Source organism: Microtus pennsylvanicus, chromosome 2 (assembly GCF_037038515.1).
Source record: "Microtus pennsylvanicus isolate mMicPen1 chromosome 2, mMicPen1.hap1, whole genome shotgun sequence".
In the NCBI taxonomy this organism is placed as follows: domain Eukaryota; kingdom Metazoa; phylum Chordata; class Mammalia; order Rodentia; family Cricetidae; genus Microtus; species Microtus pennsylvanicus.
The window spans coordinates 142,836,273-142,855,240 of NC_134580.1; the positions used below are offsets into that span (position 1 = coordinate 142,836,273).

Genomic DNA, 18,968 nt, shown 5'->3' on the forward strand with positions numbered 1-18,968 from the left:
AAAGAACTGAGGTGACAGCTGTTGCTCCTTGGTGGAACCACCAGGATGTGGGTGGGGATGGCTTTGGTGAACCCGACAGTGGCCTCCCCAGTATACGGAGACACAAAGGTATGCAGAAGCCCAGCCAATCCACCCATTCATGGAAGGGGGAGAGAAGCAAGGCCGCCATGGGTATGAAGCTGGTTGCTACTTACTCTCTTCAACCGACCTGGCCTTGCTGACCTGCTCCGAGTCAAGGACTGAAATCATTTCCAGAACCTGCCTTTGCTGCTCTGCTTCCTCCAGGAGGCAGTTCTGGACCATCCGTGACAGATTAGGGGAGGCCAGCTTCTAGAATCAGCCGGGATGCTCCGGTTAGCCTGCCATGTACGTCTCTGCTCTCAGCTGCCCACACTTGCTCTATCCCAGAGGTGGCTTCTACCATGGCCTAAGCACCCTTCTCTTCGTTAAGCTGAGCCTCCAGGGTCAGCCTGCCCAAGTTCAGCCAACCATCACAACCATCATCACAACCACCATCATCACAACCACCATCATCACAGCCACCATCATCACAGCCACCATCATCACAGCCACCATCATCACAGCCACCATCATCACAGCCACCATCATCACAGCCACCATCATCACAGCCACCATCATCACAGCCACCATCATCACAGCCACCATCATCACAGCCACCATCATCACAGCCACCATCATCACAGCCACCATCATCACAGCCACCATCATCACAGCCACCATCATCACAGCCACCATCATCACAGCCACCATCATCACAGCCACCATCATCACAGCCACCATCATCACAGCCACCATCATCACAGCCACCATCATCACAGCCACCATCATCACAGCCACCATCATCACAGCCATCATCATCACAGCCACCATCATCACAGCCACCATCATCACAGCCATCATCATCACAGCCATCATCATCACAGCCATCATCATCACAGCCATCATCATCACAACCATCATCATCACAACCATCATCATCACAACCATCATCATCACAACCATCATCACAACCATCATCACAACCACCATCACAACCACCATCACAAAGCAGCGGGAAGACGGCCAAGCCCATCTCCCAGCATTTGGGCCCCTGGAAGTAGCATAGCCTGAAGCCCACCATGTTCAGTTCCTGGGGTTGAACCAGTTTGGACTGGTGTGGCACCTAACACGTGTATACCAGACCACCCTCTCAGTTCAGGGCTTGGCTCCCTGACACCCAACATGGCTCCTTACCTCCTGCCACAGAGTCTCCATGGCATCGGCTCTCAGAGTGGTTTCCTTTTACCTGACCCCAGACTTTTTTGCCACCTTTGAGCCCAGAGCCCACCCCAGCCAAGCCCTACCCTGACACCTGAAGCAAGGCCTTGCAGACTTGAAGGTGGACGGTGAGCAGTGTGTCCAGCTCCAGGACACCAGCTGTGAGCTCGCTGGGTGACACCTTCAATGACGGCCGAGGAGGTGGGGGACTGTCCTTCCTGAGGAGACAAAAGAAATGAGTGACCACTGGGTTAGCAAGGGAACCCCTTCCCTGACCGCCACCCCACCCCAGAGCTCCAGATCAGAGAGTTGGGCCCCAGGTCCGGGAGTTCAGTGGCGGGAAGGGGAAGAAAGTTGGCTGGAAATCCATCAGGTGTGGAAGGCAGTGCTACCCAGGGGACCCGAGGCTGTGCTCCTGGTTGGTCGCCAAAGCCTCATTTTGTTCTTCTGTGAAGTGGGCAGGAAGCCCAGACTCAGGGTGGGGATATTACGGCTCACAGGGCTGAGCTGAACCGCCGCCCCTCCCCCAAGGCCCAACTGGCTCATCAGACTTGGAATCTCCCTGTGGGACCACTGGAGAGAAAGAAATGAAGACTGTCCCCTTCTGTCTGGCTGAGGTCTGGGGAGAGAAGTGGCACTGGGCCATCAGCATAGGTAGCGAGGCCGATGGATGGTGGTCCAGAGTGAATGCTGGGCAAGACAGTTACTAGGGAGGGTGGTCGGCATGGCAGCCACTGAGGTCAAGGTGAGGGTTTTGCTGTGTGCTGCTGTTACTGCCTGAGATCACCTCAGTGGCCATTCTAGCTATGTGGGGACAGTGATATGGAGAGGAAACACCGAGCACAATAAAACTAGATGTGATGAGACCAGCATGGAGCTACAGCTGCCCAGAGGTGTCCCCATGGGTGTGCACTCACTCGGGAGCCTGGGAGCCCCCAAACAGGGACAGCTCATCACTGGCAAGGTCGGCATTCAGAAAGGCGAAGCTCTCCAGGATACAGTCCATCAGACTCTGCACTGACACCGGTTCCGGCTGCACCCCTCGCGGCTGTGGAAAAGCACCAGGATGACGGTCTTGCCCTCCCACAGCCATCCAGGATGTGACCGGCCCCAGCACAAGCCAGCTCAGCAGAGTGAGTCTGGGATGTGGCACTTCCAGTGTCCCACCAGCATAGCCTGAGACAAGGTCACCAGAGAGACAAACCTGTGCCCAACACCCTTGCGACAGACCACAGGGAGAGAGGCTCAGGTGTGGACTGCACAGGGCAGGGCTTCCCCAACAAGGAGGCGCCACTCCCTCCCAGCAGACACCTGCCCCTGTGCTGCTGCCCAATGGCTCAATGGCTCATTTCTCAGCAAATGTGGAAACTCACGCTGACAGTCACCCTGGGGGGATTCAGACAAGGACGGACACAGTGACAAGCACGTGTGTGCATGTATGTACACAGACACGGACGGACACAGTGACAAGCACATGTGTGCATGTATGTACACAGACACAGTGACAAGCACATGTGTGCATGTATGTACACAGACACGGACACAGTGACAAGCACGTGTGTGCATGTATGTACACAGACACAGACACAGTGACAAGCACGTGTGTGCATGTATGTACACAGACACGGACGGACACAGTGACAAGCACATGTGTGCATGTATGTACACAGACACAGTGACAAGCACATGTGTGCATGTATGTACACAGACACGGACACAGTGACAAGCACATGTGTGCATGTATGTACACAGACAAGGACGGACACAGTGACAAGCACATGTGTGCATGTATGTACACAGACAAGGACGGACACAGTGACAAGCACATGTGTGCATGTATGTACACAGACAAGGATGGACACAGTGACAAGCACATGTGTGCATGTATGTACACAGACACGGACGGACACAGTGACGAGCACATGTGTGCATGTATGTACACAGACACGGACGGACACAGTGACGAGCACATGTGTGCATGTATGTACACAGACACGGACGGACACAGTGACAAGCACATGTGTGCATGTATGTACACAGACACGGACGGACACAGTGACGAGCACATGTGTGCATGTATGTACACAGACACGGACACAGTGACAAGCACATGTGTGCATGTATGTACACAGACACAAGACACAGTGACAAGCACATGTGTGCATGTATGTACACAGACAAGGACGGACACAGTGACAAGCACATGTGTGCATGTATGTACACAGACAAGGACGGACACAGTGATGAGCACATGTGTGCATGTATGTACACAGACAAGGACGGACACAGTGACAAGCACATGTGTGCATGTATGTACACAGACACGGACGGACACAGTGACGAGCACATGTGTGCATGTATGTACACAGACACGGACGGACACAGTGACGAGCACATGTGTGCATGTATGTACACAGACAGACACAGTGACAAGCACATGTGTGCATGTATGTACACAGACACGGACGGACACAGTGACGAGCACATGTGTGCATGTATGTACACAGACACGGACGGACACAGTGACGAGCACATGTGTGCATGTATGTACACAGACACGGACACAGTGACGAGCACATGTGTGCGTGTATGTACACAGACACGGACGGACACAGTGACGAGCACATGTGTGCATGTATGTACACGGACGGACACAGTGACGAGCACATGTGTGCATGTATGTACAGACACGGACGGACACAGTGGGTGCTTATGAATTGAGCTAGTTATGTCAGCAAATTAGCAAACATTGAGCCATGACCCCAAGGCCACACTGCAAACTCCCAGCCTGTAAGTACAAGGCCCTCGTGTGCACTTTTGTTTAATACCTGTTTTTCTTTCCCGGTGTACGTGTGCATGTGTTGTGCATGTTGTACATATGTGCTTGTGCGTGCAGAGGGGTCATACAAGAACAACCTTGGGTGTCAGCCTCAAGAGCTGTCACCTTGTTTTACTGGTTTTTTTTTTTTGTATGTTTGTTTTTGAGGTCTCTCCTGCTGGGACCTGGAGTTTGCCAGTTAGGCTGAACTGAGTGGGCACTGAGCCCCAGGGAGCCTCCTGTCTCCATGTCCCCAGTGCTGAAGTGCTTGCCACCAGGCCTGCCTTTTTTTGTGTGGGTCCTGGAGGGTGAGGCCAGGTCTCCCCAGCCCTGATGACAGCGTAGTTAACAGTGTCGTGGCAATACCCTTGGGCTCCTGTCAGCGCTCTGCACCTCCCGCCTGAAGGAATCATCTAACTCTGGGATTTTTACCACCAGTCATGCCGGGGCATGTGCTCGGGACCACGAGCCCACAAACAGCCCTGCACATGGGGCCATGCACACAGCAAAACAGCACAGGTGGCCGAGCATGTGATGGTGACTGGGAAAAGGATGGCGGTTGCAGGGAGGCAGAGCAGCCATACGGTTGCCCTCAGCCCTAAAGGAGCACACTGAGCATCTTGAGGGTTTTCCTCAAAAAATGACAGCAGCAGAGTCTGTGCCTTCTTCCCATTGCTGCACACGAGTCTTCAAGGGTAGATGAGCTTCAGGAGGGTAAGGTCGACTGTGTGCACAGGCAGGTGTGTGTGTGCATGTGTGTGCACGTGAGTGTGTGTATATGTGCACTGCGCATGTGCGTGTAACTATATACACATGCATCTATGTATGTGTCTGAGGCTGGAGAAATGGCTCAGTGGTAAAAAGCACTGGCTGTTCTTGCAGAGGACCTGGGTTCGATTCCCAGCACCCACATGTTGGCTCATAACCATCTATAAGCCCAGCTCCAGGCTCTTAGCAACACTGAGCCCATTTCTCAAGAAGTCTAGGAAGGCTCTGGGTGACTCCCCTTTAGAATCCAAGCTGAAGGAGGGACCTCTCATTGTTTTTATTGTCTTTGGCTGTTTTCCAAAAGACAGAGGGTCTCACTGGTATTCTGAATAGCTGTGCTAGTTCAGAGTCGTACAAACTGTGCGCGGTTTTTGAAAATACAGGAGTGTGACAGAAGCTGTGTGCCTGAAACTCAAACTGTTCCACACGCAAACACCGGGGATGTGCAAGTAAAGGTGGCATCCTTCCTCAAGTTCTCCTTCCTGGAACGCTGGGGCAGGGCCTTTCGAAGGTGGCCGGCAGGCAGGGTGGGTTAAGAACTGGATAGAGACCATGAGAAGTGGCGCTTTCTCTCAGCTGTGCTGATGTGAGAATGTGTGAGGTCCAGGTTGAGAACGAAGAAAACAAAACAATATTAGGTGAGAATTTTTTGAAGAGAGGTTTGTGTTGGATCGTTCTAAGAAAACGTGTCATACCCAAGAATGGGCTAAAGAAGTTGGTGTGTGTGGTCTACATTTTATTTCATGTATTTAAAAATGTAAACAAAGCCATTCGTCGAGGCTAGCAGCTCTGAGAGCCACTGCGGGGGGCCGGAGGACATCCTGTGGCTGAATGACCACTGATGGGGAGGTACTGGGTGGCCATACAGACGCAGGTGGGGGGCAGGTAGCTGAAGGGCCCTCCTTGAATTCAGCTTGGTCTGGCCCAAAGTTCTTAATCCTAAAATGACAGCCCAGAGCACCCACCTACATCAGAAGATTCTCGATGGAGCCAGGTTCTGGCTGGACACAGAGCAAATTACTCACTGTGCGCTCCGGCCTCCCCTGGGTATTCTCCTCCTAGGCCTTGAAAAGTGAGGGAACTGAGGGCGAGAGAGGCTCGGCCCACCCAGGTCACATGGGGGTGAGGCTGGGATGCTCACGTGGGCTGCCTGGTCCCTGCACCTGCTCCCAGGCCTCAGGCGGGCAGCAAGGTGGTGCTGCTGTCCAGTGCAGGGAGGGCATACCTTCAGCCGGTCCCTGAGGCCGAGGACTTGGTACTCCAGCTCCCGGAGCTGGGGCTGAGCAGTGTCTGCAGACCGCAGCAGATCCAGGACCTCCTGCACAGGCCTCTCAACTCCATCCCTATCTCCTTCTTCCTGGTCCTTCTGGCTCTGTGGCAGCATGGGGCTGTGGACTGGGGCATCTCGCAGCAGGGTCAGCCTCTCTCCTCCCAAGTCCCTCCAGCCAGGCTGTTCCACAAGCACACCGCTGACTGGGTGAGCCAGGCCTGGCAGCAGGCCCAGGGGTGGGGGCTCCTTCTTGGTCCCCTCTTCTATGCAAGCCGTGGGTACCGCAGGCGTGGGCAGGAACCCCACATCTGAGGTGGATGCCGAGGTGCTGGTCTCAGTGTCTCTGGGGTCCTCAGAGCTGAAGGAGTCCATCTCAAGTCGCTCCTGGCTCCGGTTCCGCAGGCGAGGGCCCTGGAGCTCACTGTCAGACAGGTAGCCGAGGATGGACGTGGCCCTAGGCCCACCTAGCAGCAAGGCCTGCTGCATTGGCTGCTGGAGGACAGACTGGGAGGGGATGCAGGAGCAACCTCAGCAGCCACCCAAGGGACTGTGCTGAGCCCCTCACGTGCCCAGGTGCTCAGGGTGATGTCTATCTGCCAAGGTGACTGGCATCTGGAGCCGCGATGCTCCGTCATGCCCTGACTCTCCCCGGCAAACCTCAACTTCATTGTTTCATCTTCGCCAAGCTCCTGCCTCAGCTCAGGACCTTGGTGCTGATTGTGCTCTCTGCCTCAAACTACCCTGCACACATGCCCTCAGCACCGAGGGTCCCAGTTCAGATGCCACTGCTCTGGAAGCATATCCCTGGAGACCCTAAGTGCTCCAGTGGTCCCCCTCTGTGCCCAGAGATCGCTGTGCTCTGTATTGGAGAGATGCCGTGTGTCTCCCCACCTAAAGGGGGACAAGCCCTGGTGCCTGGGACCCTGGATGGGTGCAAGCTTGGGGAGAGATGTTCTTGCTGAAGATTGCTTATGGCCTGTGGACAGGCACAGCACAACACTGAAATTACCTCTATGTCTGTGGAGTGAACACAGTCACGTGTGGGGCAGCGTGGGGTGGGGGTAGCACATGCCTTTAATCTCAGGACTCAGGAGGCAGAGGCAGGCAGATCTCTGCAAGTTCAAGGCCAGCCTGGTCTACAAGAGCTAGTTCCAGGACAGGCTCCAATGCTACAGAGAAACCTTTTCTCAAAAAACTGAAAGAAAGAAAGAAAAGAAAGAAAGAAAGAAAGAAAGAAAGAAAGAAAAGAAAGAAAGAAAGAAAGAAAGAAAGAAAGAAAGAAAGAAAGAAAGAAAGAAGGCAGGGAGGGAGGGAGGGAGGGAGGGAGGGAGGGAGGGAGGGAGGGAGGGAGGGAGGGAAGGTCCTTGTGTGTGAGAGACTATCCCAAGGACAGCAAAAGAAATGCTGAGGGTGTCTGTGTGCACAGCTTTCAATGCCCCCCACCCAGAGAGGAAAGGACGGTCTCAGAGGGAACCTTGGCCCTGGGGGCATGGGGAGAAGGTTGCTTCTTTGTGGATGGCTCCAGATCACACACCTGGAAGCTCTAAGTCTCCTCAGCAAGGTGAGGCCAAGGCCATGGCTAAGCAGAGGACACCCTCCTCACACTCACACACACCCCAGCAGGTCCCAGACCCAGCCTAATTCCCATGGCCTCAAGCCGCAGAAGACTGAGCCCCACAGCCCTACAACCCCCAGGCTGAACCCCAAGCAGGCCGTTCTCCTCACTGCCCAGTCCCAGAGCATCTCAGCCTGCTGGGAACAGGCTCACTTACCAGGCAATATTTGTCCCGGAAGCTGGGGGTGCTAGGTGGTGTCCAGGTGTACAGTGAGCCCTTCCTGCTGCCCGTCGAGAACCTGCCAGTGGGGCTGGGTGACACCAGCCGGCACTCAGAGTCCAAGGGGCTACAGAGGAGAGCAGAGACCGTCTGGGGATGGGACCCAGTGCTCTGCAGTCACAGGCAGCTGCCTTGCCTTTCAAAGTAACCTGTGTATGCAGGAGCTCTGCTGATCTTCCCACAACCTCCACTAGGTAGTGAGTGCCTGGGTTATTAACAAGGAATGAATTGTGGGTGGCTGGGTTATTTGCACGGAATGAACTGTGAGTGCCTGGGTTATTTACAACTCTGAAATGATGGCTTGAGACAAGGAATTTGCTTTGACCAGCATCCCCTCCAATAAGAGAGGGCCAGAACCAAATTCACCCCACTTTTCTCTCGCCACAAAGCCTTCGAGTCAGTTAGGAGTGATGTTCATGCTATACACTTAAAAGTGTGGTGGGCGAGGCTCGGGGTAAAGGCCAGGTGGCCGCACGGCACTCAGCTGAGGAGAGTGCACCAAACTCACCAGGAGGATCCAGAGCCCAGAGGCCTGCAGTATCCACCCCACCCCCCAAGCCTAGGGTTGTGGCATACACTTGAGGGGATCCTAGGTAACTGGGTTGGATGCTCTCAGCTCTTTCCTACCCTGCCACACCCACTCAGGGGAGAGGCGTCCTGGAAATGAAAGGTGCCAACAACAGAAACTTTAGAAACCACTGGCTCCTGCGGCTGCAGAGGAAGCCTCAAACCCAAAACAGGCCTGAGCCTGGATGGACCTAACTGGTTGGCAACCTAAAGAAGGACCTCAACATTCAGCCCCAGACTGGAAGGGATAGGGGACAGCCAATGGCAGAAGGTAGTGAAGAGGAGGCGGTCAGAAGGGAGAGCCCCTGAGGAACTAAGGAGGAAAAGGGACCCAGAAAGGGTCCTGGTTCAACCAGCACTGTCACATGTTCCGAAACAGAGTAAAATTCAAGGTCACAGGAGGTGTGGGGGAGGAGGAGATGAGGCTGCTGTAAAGGTCAGGTAAACCTGGCTGTGGGCTAGATGGGTGAGGTCAGGGATGGCTATGCAGGAGCAGGTCTGGACTGCACCAGGAACAGGGGTGGCCTTGGTGAGGGCAGGGATGCCACAGCAGCCACTCACTTCCACAGCAGTTCCAGCTGCAGCTTGATGGTGCCCAGCTCAGTGATGTCCACCACCACAAGCTGGGGTCGGGCCGTGAAGAAGTCAGCGATGTCGCAAGTCACAGCACCCACCACCATTGAGCTCAGGCCTCGAAGCTCGGTCACCTGGCCGTGAAGGACAGGATGGTGGTGTCTGGCTCCAGCACCCAGGTGCCAGGTCCCACCCTGGGCCCTGTCCCACCTTGATCTCCAGGTTCTCGTGCACGGTGGGCACAAAGGCCTTCTCCTCCTCATCCCAGGTCTGGCTGTCATCCGGCTCTATCCGGCCCTTCAGCCGCCACCGCTGGCGGCCCAGGCGCATAAGTACCTGCGTGTGAACACAGGAAGGGTTCAGAGGCAGCCCCAGGGGAACCCCCTCACCGCCTACCCATGGACCTCCCTCCCAGGACCTTCTTGGGTGTACCTCATACTGGTCTCCGGGACAGAGGCGTGCATACCCCACCAAGCCTGGAACACAGAAATGGGCTAGTCTCTCTTGCCCCCCACCCTGCCCTGCTCAGGGATAATGGGGACCTTGGGGTACAAGGGTGTGCCTGGTGGCATGGGAAGGATAGGAGATTTTGATGGTCAAGAGGGTGGAGGGCATTGTAGATTGCACCCAGAGTGCAATGAGCCCACCTCCTGTCACAAGGGCACCCATCAGGGCTGGGCCTCTAGACCCTGGGACTCCGGCCTGCACCGCCCACCCTTAGTAGGCTCTCTTGGCTGCTGGGAAGAACTGATACCAAGCCCAGCTTTATTGGCGCTCACCTTTCATCTTGACATGGAACTCGCCCAGGTGAACTTCCAAGGCCCCCTCTATGAGACACATGTCCTGCAAGGCCCACAAGTGGATCAGTCATTTGCGAGCCCCACCCCGTACCCAGGAACCCAGAGCAGGGGCTAGAGAGGCTGGCCCACCTCCATGCATTCCTGCAAGCTGCGGCCCAGCTCCTGCAGGCTCTCCCGGGAGGCGCGGCTTTGGGTACCGTTGCTAAAGGCACGCTGCATGTTGGAGGCGCCATCTCGCAGACGCCACTGGATACAGTAGCATTCATAGAGCTCATCCACCTGCAGCAGACACGCAGGCTGTGGGCCACAACCAAGGGACAGCCTCTGCCCACCATCTATTCCTCCAAGAACTATCTCCTAGCCCAGCCTCGCCCTGTGGTAGCATGGCTCTTAGCCACCACCTCACTCACACCCTGGCACCTAGGATCACACACACAACTCAGCACAGTAGACACTCGTGATATGTCATGCACCAGTCTGATTCCCAACTGTGGAATGGAAAGTGAGCCACGGCAGTGCCTGCCCTGTGGGTCTGGGGAGGAAGGTGAGCTCTTGAAATTACTTGCAAATGGACTATAAGAAAACCTAAAAGAGGGCTGGAGAGATGGCTCAGTGGTTAAGAGCATTGCCTGGTCTTCCAAAGGTCCTGAGCTCAATTCCCAGCAACTACATGGTGGCTCACAACCATCTGTAATGAGGTCTGGTGCCCTCTTCTGACCCTCAAGCATACATGCAGGCAGAATACTGTACATAATAAAGAAATAAAATCTTTAAAAAGAAAAAAGAAAAGAAAACGTAAAGGAGCTGGGCATGATGGTGTGTGTCTTTAATCCGAGCACTCAGGAGGCAGAGGCAAGCAGCTCTCTGTGAGTTCAAGTCTAGTCTGGAGTATATTGTGACTTCCAGACTTCCAGGGCTACATCATGAAACCCTATCTCCAGAAGAAGAAGGAGGGTGAGGGAGGAGGAGGCAAGCCTAAGGGACTCGCTACTGGACTGTGAGCACATCCCTGTGGGTTGAGCCCCCACTTTCCTGTCTACACAGAGACCGAGCAGCAAGCCCTGTGTACTGACCCGTGACAGAGCCCCACCCCAGGGCTGAGACGCTGCTGTCAGTCACAGGAGCTCTGCCTAGCCCTCCTCTGTGCAGCTACCCATAACCACCCAACCTGGACACTCGCAACACCCTCATGACACCCCACGGTGGCTTGTGCCACCCACATGATGTCCAGTGACACCCTGTGGCTCCCTCTGACTCACAAGCGATACCCACATGACTCCCTGTGGCACCCCCATGACGCTCCGTGATGCTCAAGACACCCACCTTACTGATATGGAACTCCACCTTCCGGACATGTCTCTCTACCAAGCGTGTTTGCTTCTCCCAGGGGAAAAAAAAAGCTGCTTCAGAAGTGGCTGCGTTCCCACCGCCCCACCCCCTTCCCAGGATCAGGGCACTGGGCTCAGATCTCAGCGAAGCTCACATCAGGCCTCAGTTTCCCTGCTTGTAACATGAGAAGCCCAAGTGTTCTGCCCAAGGGCAGCTGGGATGGAAGGCCACCTCAGACAGTCTTGCCCACCCTGAAGACCACAAAGGGACATAAGCTCACCTTGTCCAGGTCATAGTAGAAAGCCTGCAGAGAGAAGGGGGAGGTCAGAATTCCAGAGACCCCTCACTACTGACACCTGAGCTCCAATGGCAACAGCAGTGCCTGCCCCTGCCTTGCTCGTGGCCATGGATGCCCAGGGGAAGAACGGCATGCACTGTGGGCAAGCCAATTCTAGGTCTGGCACTATTTCTCTGTGTGCCCCAGGCAAGTTACTCAACCTCTCTGAGCCTCCCTCTCTTCCTGTGTAATATGGGCATCCGTCACTGTAATGGTCAGTACCGACTGTCTGCTTGACAGCCTCTGTCCAGGATCACCTTGAAGATGAGCCTCGGATGGGAGGGAGTTTCTAGACGAGGTTTATTGAGATGGGGAGACCCACCCGAGGCTGGGGTTCTGGGCTTCGTGGCAAAATGAGAACCGTTTATTTAGCAGCTCCCATCTCTCTCTGCCTGCCGACTGCGGATGCAGTAGGCTTCCCGGCCCTCCTGATGTGCCTTGAGCCAAAACTAATCCTTCTCTTACATTACTCATGTCGGGCACCTTGTCACGACAAGGATAGAAACAGTAGCCACATGAGTGACTGCAAGGATCATAAAAGTCACACTTCAGGGCCAGCTGGATGGCTCATGGGTAAAGGTGCTGGAGTCTGGGCCCCACATGGTGAGAAGAGGGAACGGACCCCTGCCCCACAATTATCCTGACTCCACAGGGGCATTGGAGGAATGAATCCCTGCTTTGTCTCCCCTCCCTCACACCAACAAATAAATAAATATAACATTTCAAAATGAAATGAGAGCTGGAGAGATGGCTTAGTGGTTAAAAGCACTCACTGCTTTTCCAGAGGTCCTGAGTTTAATTCCCAACAACTAGGCAGTGGCTCACAACCATCTCTAGTGGGATACGATGCCCTCTTCTGGTATAAAGTTGTACGTGTAGATAGAGCACTTGCATTCTTAAATAAATAAATAAATCTTTTTTAAAAAAATGAGCGGAAGGAGCTGTGATTTTGAAGAGGTGTTCTGATACCAGCTTCTGGGGAACCCATAAAACACTCCCTGTGGGACCCAGGCACTCTGTCCTCATTGTGGGGTCCTTATCCTTCCAACACTGGTGTGACCAAGGTGAGCTGGGTGACGTGTCCCCTGGACAGCAGGTGGCGCCATAGTCTGCCTTGTAGAAATGAAGCCGGTCTAAGGTGTTGTCTCTCAATCTGGCTATCTAGTTATGGAAACAACAGATACCAGAGAAGTGGGAATGTCTCAGGAAGTTCACGCAAGGGGAGGAGGAAGAACTCCAGCCTGATGCGGAGGACTTGATTTCATTTCACACAGTTCTACAGGATGAGAGTGGAGCCCAGTTACAGTGGTGGGCGGCACCACGCCTTGACAGGACTGCTTAGATGTGCAAATCCCTGCCTCTATTCAAACTTGAAAAGACCAGTGGACTTCTGGGCTGTCTACTGGATCCCTTTCTTTCTCTTCTTCTTTTCTTAAATTGTTTTTATGGATATATATATATATATATATATATATATATATATATATATATATATATTTCCTTTCTTCCTCATCTTAACACATTGAATAAATCTCCTTTTTCTGCTTTCTGCTTTTCATTTGACTCTTTAAAAAAAATTATTTATTATGTATGCCTGAAGAGGGCACCAGATCTCATTACAGATGGTTGTGATTACAGAAGTGGTTACTGAGAAATGAACTCAGGACCTCTAGAAGAGCAGCCAGTGGTCTTAACCACTGAGCCATCTCTCTAGCCCTAACTTGGCTCTTTTTTTTTTTTTGGTTTTTCGAGACAGGGTTTCTCTGTAGCTTTGGAGCCTGTCCTGGAGCTAGCTCTTGTAGACCAGGCTGGTCTCGAACTCACAGAGATCCGCCTGTCTCTGCCTCCCGAGTGCTGGGATTAAAGGCGTGCGCCACCACCGCCCGGCCTAACTTGGCTCTTTTAATTGGCTTAGGAAGAACAGCTGACGGGACCTGACTTAGGATACAGGTTCTGACCCTTAACTTAAAGAAGAGTGAGAGCGATCAGAGGGGCCATTTAAGAGTCCGGGAGACCCACGCCATGAGCCCCACATCCTGGTATCCACAGAAAACTCTCACCTTGGACACAAGAGCATGAGGGCTCAACATGGAGCAGAGCAGGGCCGGGGATACTCAGAAATGGCCACTTTCCTGAGCCACATAAACTGCCTGGCTCAAGCCCTGAGGGATGGGGCCATATGCGCCGCTGCAGTGGCCTGACCACTCCTCCCAGAGCCCTGAGAGGGAAGTTCATGGCAAATCCCAAAGGCCTGGGGTGGGGACCACCGTCCTTCAGCTGCTGTGAGCAGCTCTGTTTTCATCCTGGACACTCACCAGCCTGGAGCTCCTCTGGGTGTCGGTGTGGCGACCGCACAGGTAATCCAGCTCAGCCTGCTGCTCACACAGGTGCTCCCTGTGGTAGGCAGTGGGTGGGTTAGGGGGTAGGATCCAAGCAGAAAGGAGGAGCAGGACAACTGACCAGGTACCCTCCCCCAGCATGAGGTTGACCATCTCACGATCTGGGGGTCCCTCTGTTACCCCAAGAACTCCACAAATCAGTCTAGCCATTACTAGGCATGTTGCAAAGATGCTTACACACGGATCCTGGTAGGCAGCAAGGAACTGGCCAGGGATGCCTGAACTGAGGAGGGCGTGGTGGATAGAGGGGGCAGAGGCTGTGAGAAGACCAACAGGGGAGGGAAATGAGACCATGGGCCCAGGGCCAGAAAGGAGGAGGACTCAGTGAGGAGCTGCAGAAGTGAGCGTGCAGCTGAGGGCCAGAGTGGCGTCGGAGAAGGGCAAGTTCCTTCGAGTGACAACCCAGGGCTGGGCTCACTCTTACAGTGGGCTCAGGCAGGGCTGCTGTCTGTCTGACCATACTGGTTGGACTCTGCCCCTCCTCCCTGCTCGAGATGAGAGGGGGACCCTCCAACCCCAAACCCAGGGTGCTTCAGGGGTTTGTAGCATCCTAGTTGGGTAACAAGGAAGCAGGGAGTCAGGCCAGTCCTTCCCCAAGGTTCCTTCCCTCCTCAAGGCCAAGGACACACACCTGTTTCAGCAGGGTCTACAGCCCAAGCAGAGCCTTCCAGAACCTTCTCTGAGCCTTAACTTCTTCTACTCTGAGAGCATTATCTAAGACAGAGTGAGGGTTTTGCAAACTGCTCCTTTCAGGGCACAGTGTGTCCTCTATCCCCTTGGGCAGAGCAGAGAAAGGGGGTGTGCCTCTACGGTCTGACATCTGGGGACTTAGGTTGAAAATGCCTCCTAAGGCCATTCTCTTGAGGGGCCAAGGTGTGTCCCTCCAGCTGTGACTGTTCCTGCCCCATCCACAGCATGGAACCCTTCCTCCACCCCTGCCCAGGTTTATCTTATCAAGGTCAGTTTACTGAGTGACAGTGACATCAGGTGCCCCAACACAAGAGGGACCCCAAATGGACTTGCTCATTTTCCTTCAAGCTTGACCTGTTCAGCTCTCCTAGCTGGGACACCAGCGCCTCCTTCAGGCCACACTCAGCAATCACAGGGTTAGCGTCCAGCTGCATCTATCCATACTCAACTAGACAAGCCTCTCTCTTGCCATTGTCTCTGGAGTCAGCTATCTCCTCTCTCTCTCCTTCCCATGCCTGCACCCTCACATCCTTCTCACCCCCCCCCCAAATGAGTCCACCAGCAGCTCGAAGCAGTCAGAGTTCTTGAAGCCCAGGCCCCAGAGCTTGAGCGCCTCCCTCACCACAGAACCTTCCATGGCTCCAAGCTCTCATAAGATGAACAGCCGAGGCCTCCACAGCTCACATGACTCTGAAGCATTGTCCCGTTGTCCCTCTGATGTCACCCTGTGTCCCTATGAGTCCAAAGTCGGAGACCTCTGGCCTTCTCATTATCCCCAAGGGCCTTACTTCTTCCTCTGTGGCTGTGCTGTGGCCGAGGCTGCCCAGAGCAGTTCCTTTAAAACCATGCCGACTCCTTCCTGCCTCACCCATTTTCCTCTGCAGCACCTACACCGCCCGACATACTTCTCAGTACTGCTGTCTGTCTGTCTGTCTGTCTCTCCCCACTCACCTGAGGCCTCTCTTCACAGCGTCAAAGATCTTCTTCACCTGCTGCGGCCGGGGGTCCAGGCAGAGCGAGCCCTTACGCAGTGTTCCATAAGCCCTGGAGGACTTGGCTGGCAGCCGTGACCTCACAGAGTTCCTGTTGATGGACTTTCTGTGGGAGGGGACAGAGAGTCAGGACAGCTGGCTGGGCTCCACTTCCATCACTTCCGAGCTGTGTGCTCTTCAGAAAGCTGAGGTTCTTGGAGCCTCAGTTTCCTCATCTGGAAAATGGGAGGCCTGGGTTTGAGGATGAAGAGGACAGTTACAAACCTTAGAACCAAAAACAAGCTTCTGCCGGGCAGTGGTGGTGAACGCCTTTAATCCCAGCACTTGGGAAGCAGAGGCAAGCGGAACTCTGAGTTTGAGGCCAGCCTGGTCTACAGAGTGAGTTCTAGGACAGTCAGGATTACACAGAGAAACTGTCTCCAGAAAGACAGACAGAAAAACAGACAAAAAGACAGACAGAAAGGACAAAAGAAAAAAGGGGCTTCCAGGGCATATGTAGTGAGCTGTCGGACTCCATGAAAGGCGTGCTCCAAGCACACACAGCAACATTGAGAGGACTGAATCCTAACCCCAGGGTTCCTGCAGGGTACAAGTACTGCTCAGCTCCAACCTCTTCTGTGTCCCCCACCAGGGACAGCTCCCCCCCAGATCTGCTCTGTCACCTGTGGATTTTAGAGAAAGCGATGGCGGTGGATAATTGTAACTATTGAACTGACATCCTGTGTGACCACCTGGCGGCCTGGGAAGGCTTGCCCAAATCAGGTTGATCAATGGGGCATGCTGTCTTGGTGACCTTAAGTGATGTGGGAAGAGCCAGCCTGAAAGTAGGCAGCACCATTCCCTAGGTTTGGGCCCTGGAATTTGTCAGAGTAGAGAAAGCTTGGCAGACAACACGCAAGGTTCGTTTTTCTCGCTCTTGACTATAGAAGCCATGTGACTGCCTCCGGATCCTGCCTTGACTTCCTCCTATGATGGGACTGGGACTGTGAGCAGTGTATTAAGACCCTGCCTTAAGAAAGGCACAGCCAGGCCTGGGGTACAGGCCTCTAATTCCACCTAGGGAGGTACAGGCAGGGGGCTAGAGAATTCTAGGGAATCATTAGCAACAGAGTTCAAGGCCAGCTCCAGCCACATGAGAGCCCATCTGCGTAACTGTAAGATAAATAGATAGATAGGTCCCCTCTGCCTCTGGGGCTCACTAGCTCTGGGCTTTTGGGGGTCACCCACACACTGAAGACATGGCTTTTCTGGGTTCTTTCTAACGTCCCTGAACCTTTTTTCATGGTTCTTTCCTTTTTAGATAGGATCTCACTCTGTCCTCCTGCCTCAGCATCACAAGTGCACTTTTAAAACCCAGGTGCTCAGGGCTTGTCCATCCAGATAGGAGCTCACTGAGCAGTCCCTGGTGGCCTGGGTCCCCCTGAGAGTCACAATCTATAGCGGGAGGCAGAGGATTGTGGGCGAGCAAGTCAGGCAAGGGGTGGGGCACAGGGACATGGCTCTGCTCTTTCCTCAGCCCTGGGAAAAGTCACTGGGCTAGTTCTGGCTGGGTGAGATGCTAAGCATTCCACAGGTGGGAGACACAACACAGACATGCAACTTACTCAAACTAGGTCTGCTTGTCACCCTGTTTTGGGACCAACCTACGCCCAGAGTCCCTGAAGCTGACAGCCCAGCACATACCAGCCCACGAGGGCCTTGTGCCCCTACTCAGCCCCTGTATTCAAACTGCAGTGGCAAGACTCTGAGCTCTTAGCCCACTCGGCTGGTTTCCTCACCTGTAGAGGGGAGGTAATGATGCCTGCCCCTCTCCTTGTCATGACAGTGACATGACAGACATTTGCTAAGTCCCTGCTATACAGATACCACCATTCCAGGGGACAGGACGGGACAGAGCCTTGACAAAGACAAACAAACGCCCGCCCTGAGAGATATAGGCCAGCTGGTGCGGTCAGTATCTGGCTCTCCCACTACCAAACTGTGTGGCCCTGGCCACTGATGGAGTCTCTCTGGGTTGGAGTTGTCTCTCAGTGAAGTGGGGGTCCAGGGCTGGGATTGCCAGGAGGGTTCTGGGGACTGATAAATACAAAGAACCCCAAGCCGCGTCTGGTAAACAGCAGGCACCACATGTTTGCCGAAGAGATAAGACTGGAACAAACCTATCCGACAGGACCTAACACTGAGAAGAAAAGAGAAAAAGCGAAGTGGGCAGGGAGGGGACGCCCCCACCCCCCAGCAGTGCCCGGGAGAGGATATGCCACCACTGCTTGTCTCTGGTACTGACATTCACAGATTGTAGTCGATGACTCTCCAAAGCCCTTTCTCCATCCCCTTCCTCTCTCTCCCCATTCCCCATGGCCACATCACCCACCTCTTGGACCGGGTCCTCCACAAAGTTGCCATCTCAGGCACAGACAGGCCACACTGCAGACAAGGGTACAGTGGGTTTCTGACAGATGAGAGTCCAGGCAGCCAGAGGGACAGTGAGGCAGGAGGTGGCTCTGGGTGGTGCTGCAGCTCACTTCAGGGGTCCACAGGCCCACCCCTTCCCTCTCCCTCGGGCTCTGGAGGTTCCAAGCCCAGCGCTGTCTCTGAGCCTCTGAGGACAGTGGCTCCGAGGGCTGGCACAGCGCAACCTGGTTGGTGAAATGAGGCTGCATGCTGCATGGCTGGCTGGTGTCACAGGGCTGGGAGCAGCCTCTGGGGGTGGATGTGTGTCACCAGCTTCAGGAGGACTCAGTAAATATTAAACAGCCCCAGGCCTGCCGGACAGGCTTCCAGGCACGTGCAGCCTGATGCCCGGTGATCACAGGCAATCAAACAGCGCTGACCGTCATGACTGTCCCCAGCCTCCAGGCAGGGCAGTCCCTGGACTGACCGCATAGACTCCTGACTGCATGCCCATCAACCAGGCTGGCCACGGTCCTGTGCCCCGTGACCCATGGGAGGACAATGACAGCTTTACCACGCTGAGGCTCAACTCCGCGTGCTTCAGACGCGCTATTCCATGGGTCTTTGGGTCGGTCACCAGCAGTGGTTTAAAACCAAGTTTGATGACCCGCCCCAACTCTTGGCGTCAGAGACACCTGCCCGACACTCCTGGGGAGGACAGCCCTGGATGCCAAGCTGCTGCTGTGCCTGTTGGTGGAAACTACTGTGGGCAGCTGGCACGGCTCTCCCACCCACAGAGCCTGCAAAAGGGAAATGCCTGTACGATAGCAACCATTCACGCCTTCGTACTAAGTGATCAGATAACTTCCCTAAGTGAATTTTGTATCTGTGGGGTAGAAAGGCCCGGTTGGTCAAAGAGCT

At 54.4% G+C, this 18,968-nt stretch overlaps 1 protein-coding gene across 2 annotated transcripts in view; it reads right to left on the reverse strand.

Moving 5' to 3' along the window:
• The window catches only part of Ripor3 (RIPOR family member 3), a 67,152-nt gene that overhangs the window by 5,095 nt on the left and 43,089 nt on the right, over positions 1–18,968 (reverse strand). Inside the window, exons 3-16 of one of the 2 annotated variants that reach the window (XM_075963146.1) lie at positions 15,616–15,762; positions 13,891–13,969; positions 11,519–11,542; positions 11,233–11,286; positions 10,039–10,188; positions 9,889–9,952; positions 9,542–9,585; positions 9,320–9,445; positions 9,098–9,243; positions 7,907–8,036; positions 6,090–6,638; positions 2,196–2,326; positions 1,373–1,496; positions 195–330 (exon numbers count right to left, since the gene is read on the reverse strand). In XM_075963146.1, coding sequence (XP_075819261.1) covers positions 195–330; positions 1,373–1,496; positions 2,196–2,326; positions 6,090–6,638; positions 7,907–8,036; positions 9,098–9,243; positions 9,320–9,445; positions 9,542–9,585; positions 9,889–9,952; positions 10,039–10,188; positions 11,233–11,286; positions 11,519–11,542; positions 13,891–13,969; positions 15,616–15,762 — 1,904 coding nt within the window. Of the gene's footprint in view, positions 1–194; positions 331–1,372; positions 1,497–2,195; positions 2,327–6,089; positions 6,639–7,906; positions 8,037–9,097; positions 9,244–9,319; positions 9,446–9,541; positions 9,586–9,888; positions 9,953–10,038; positions 10,189–11,232; positions 11,290–11,518; positions 11,543–13,890; positions 13,970–15,615; positions 15,763–18,968 lie in introns of both variants that reach the window. The other variant, XM_075963147.1, reaches the window with a different exon arrangement.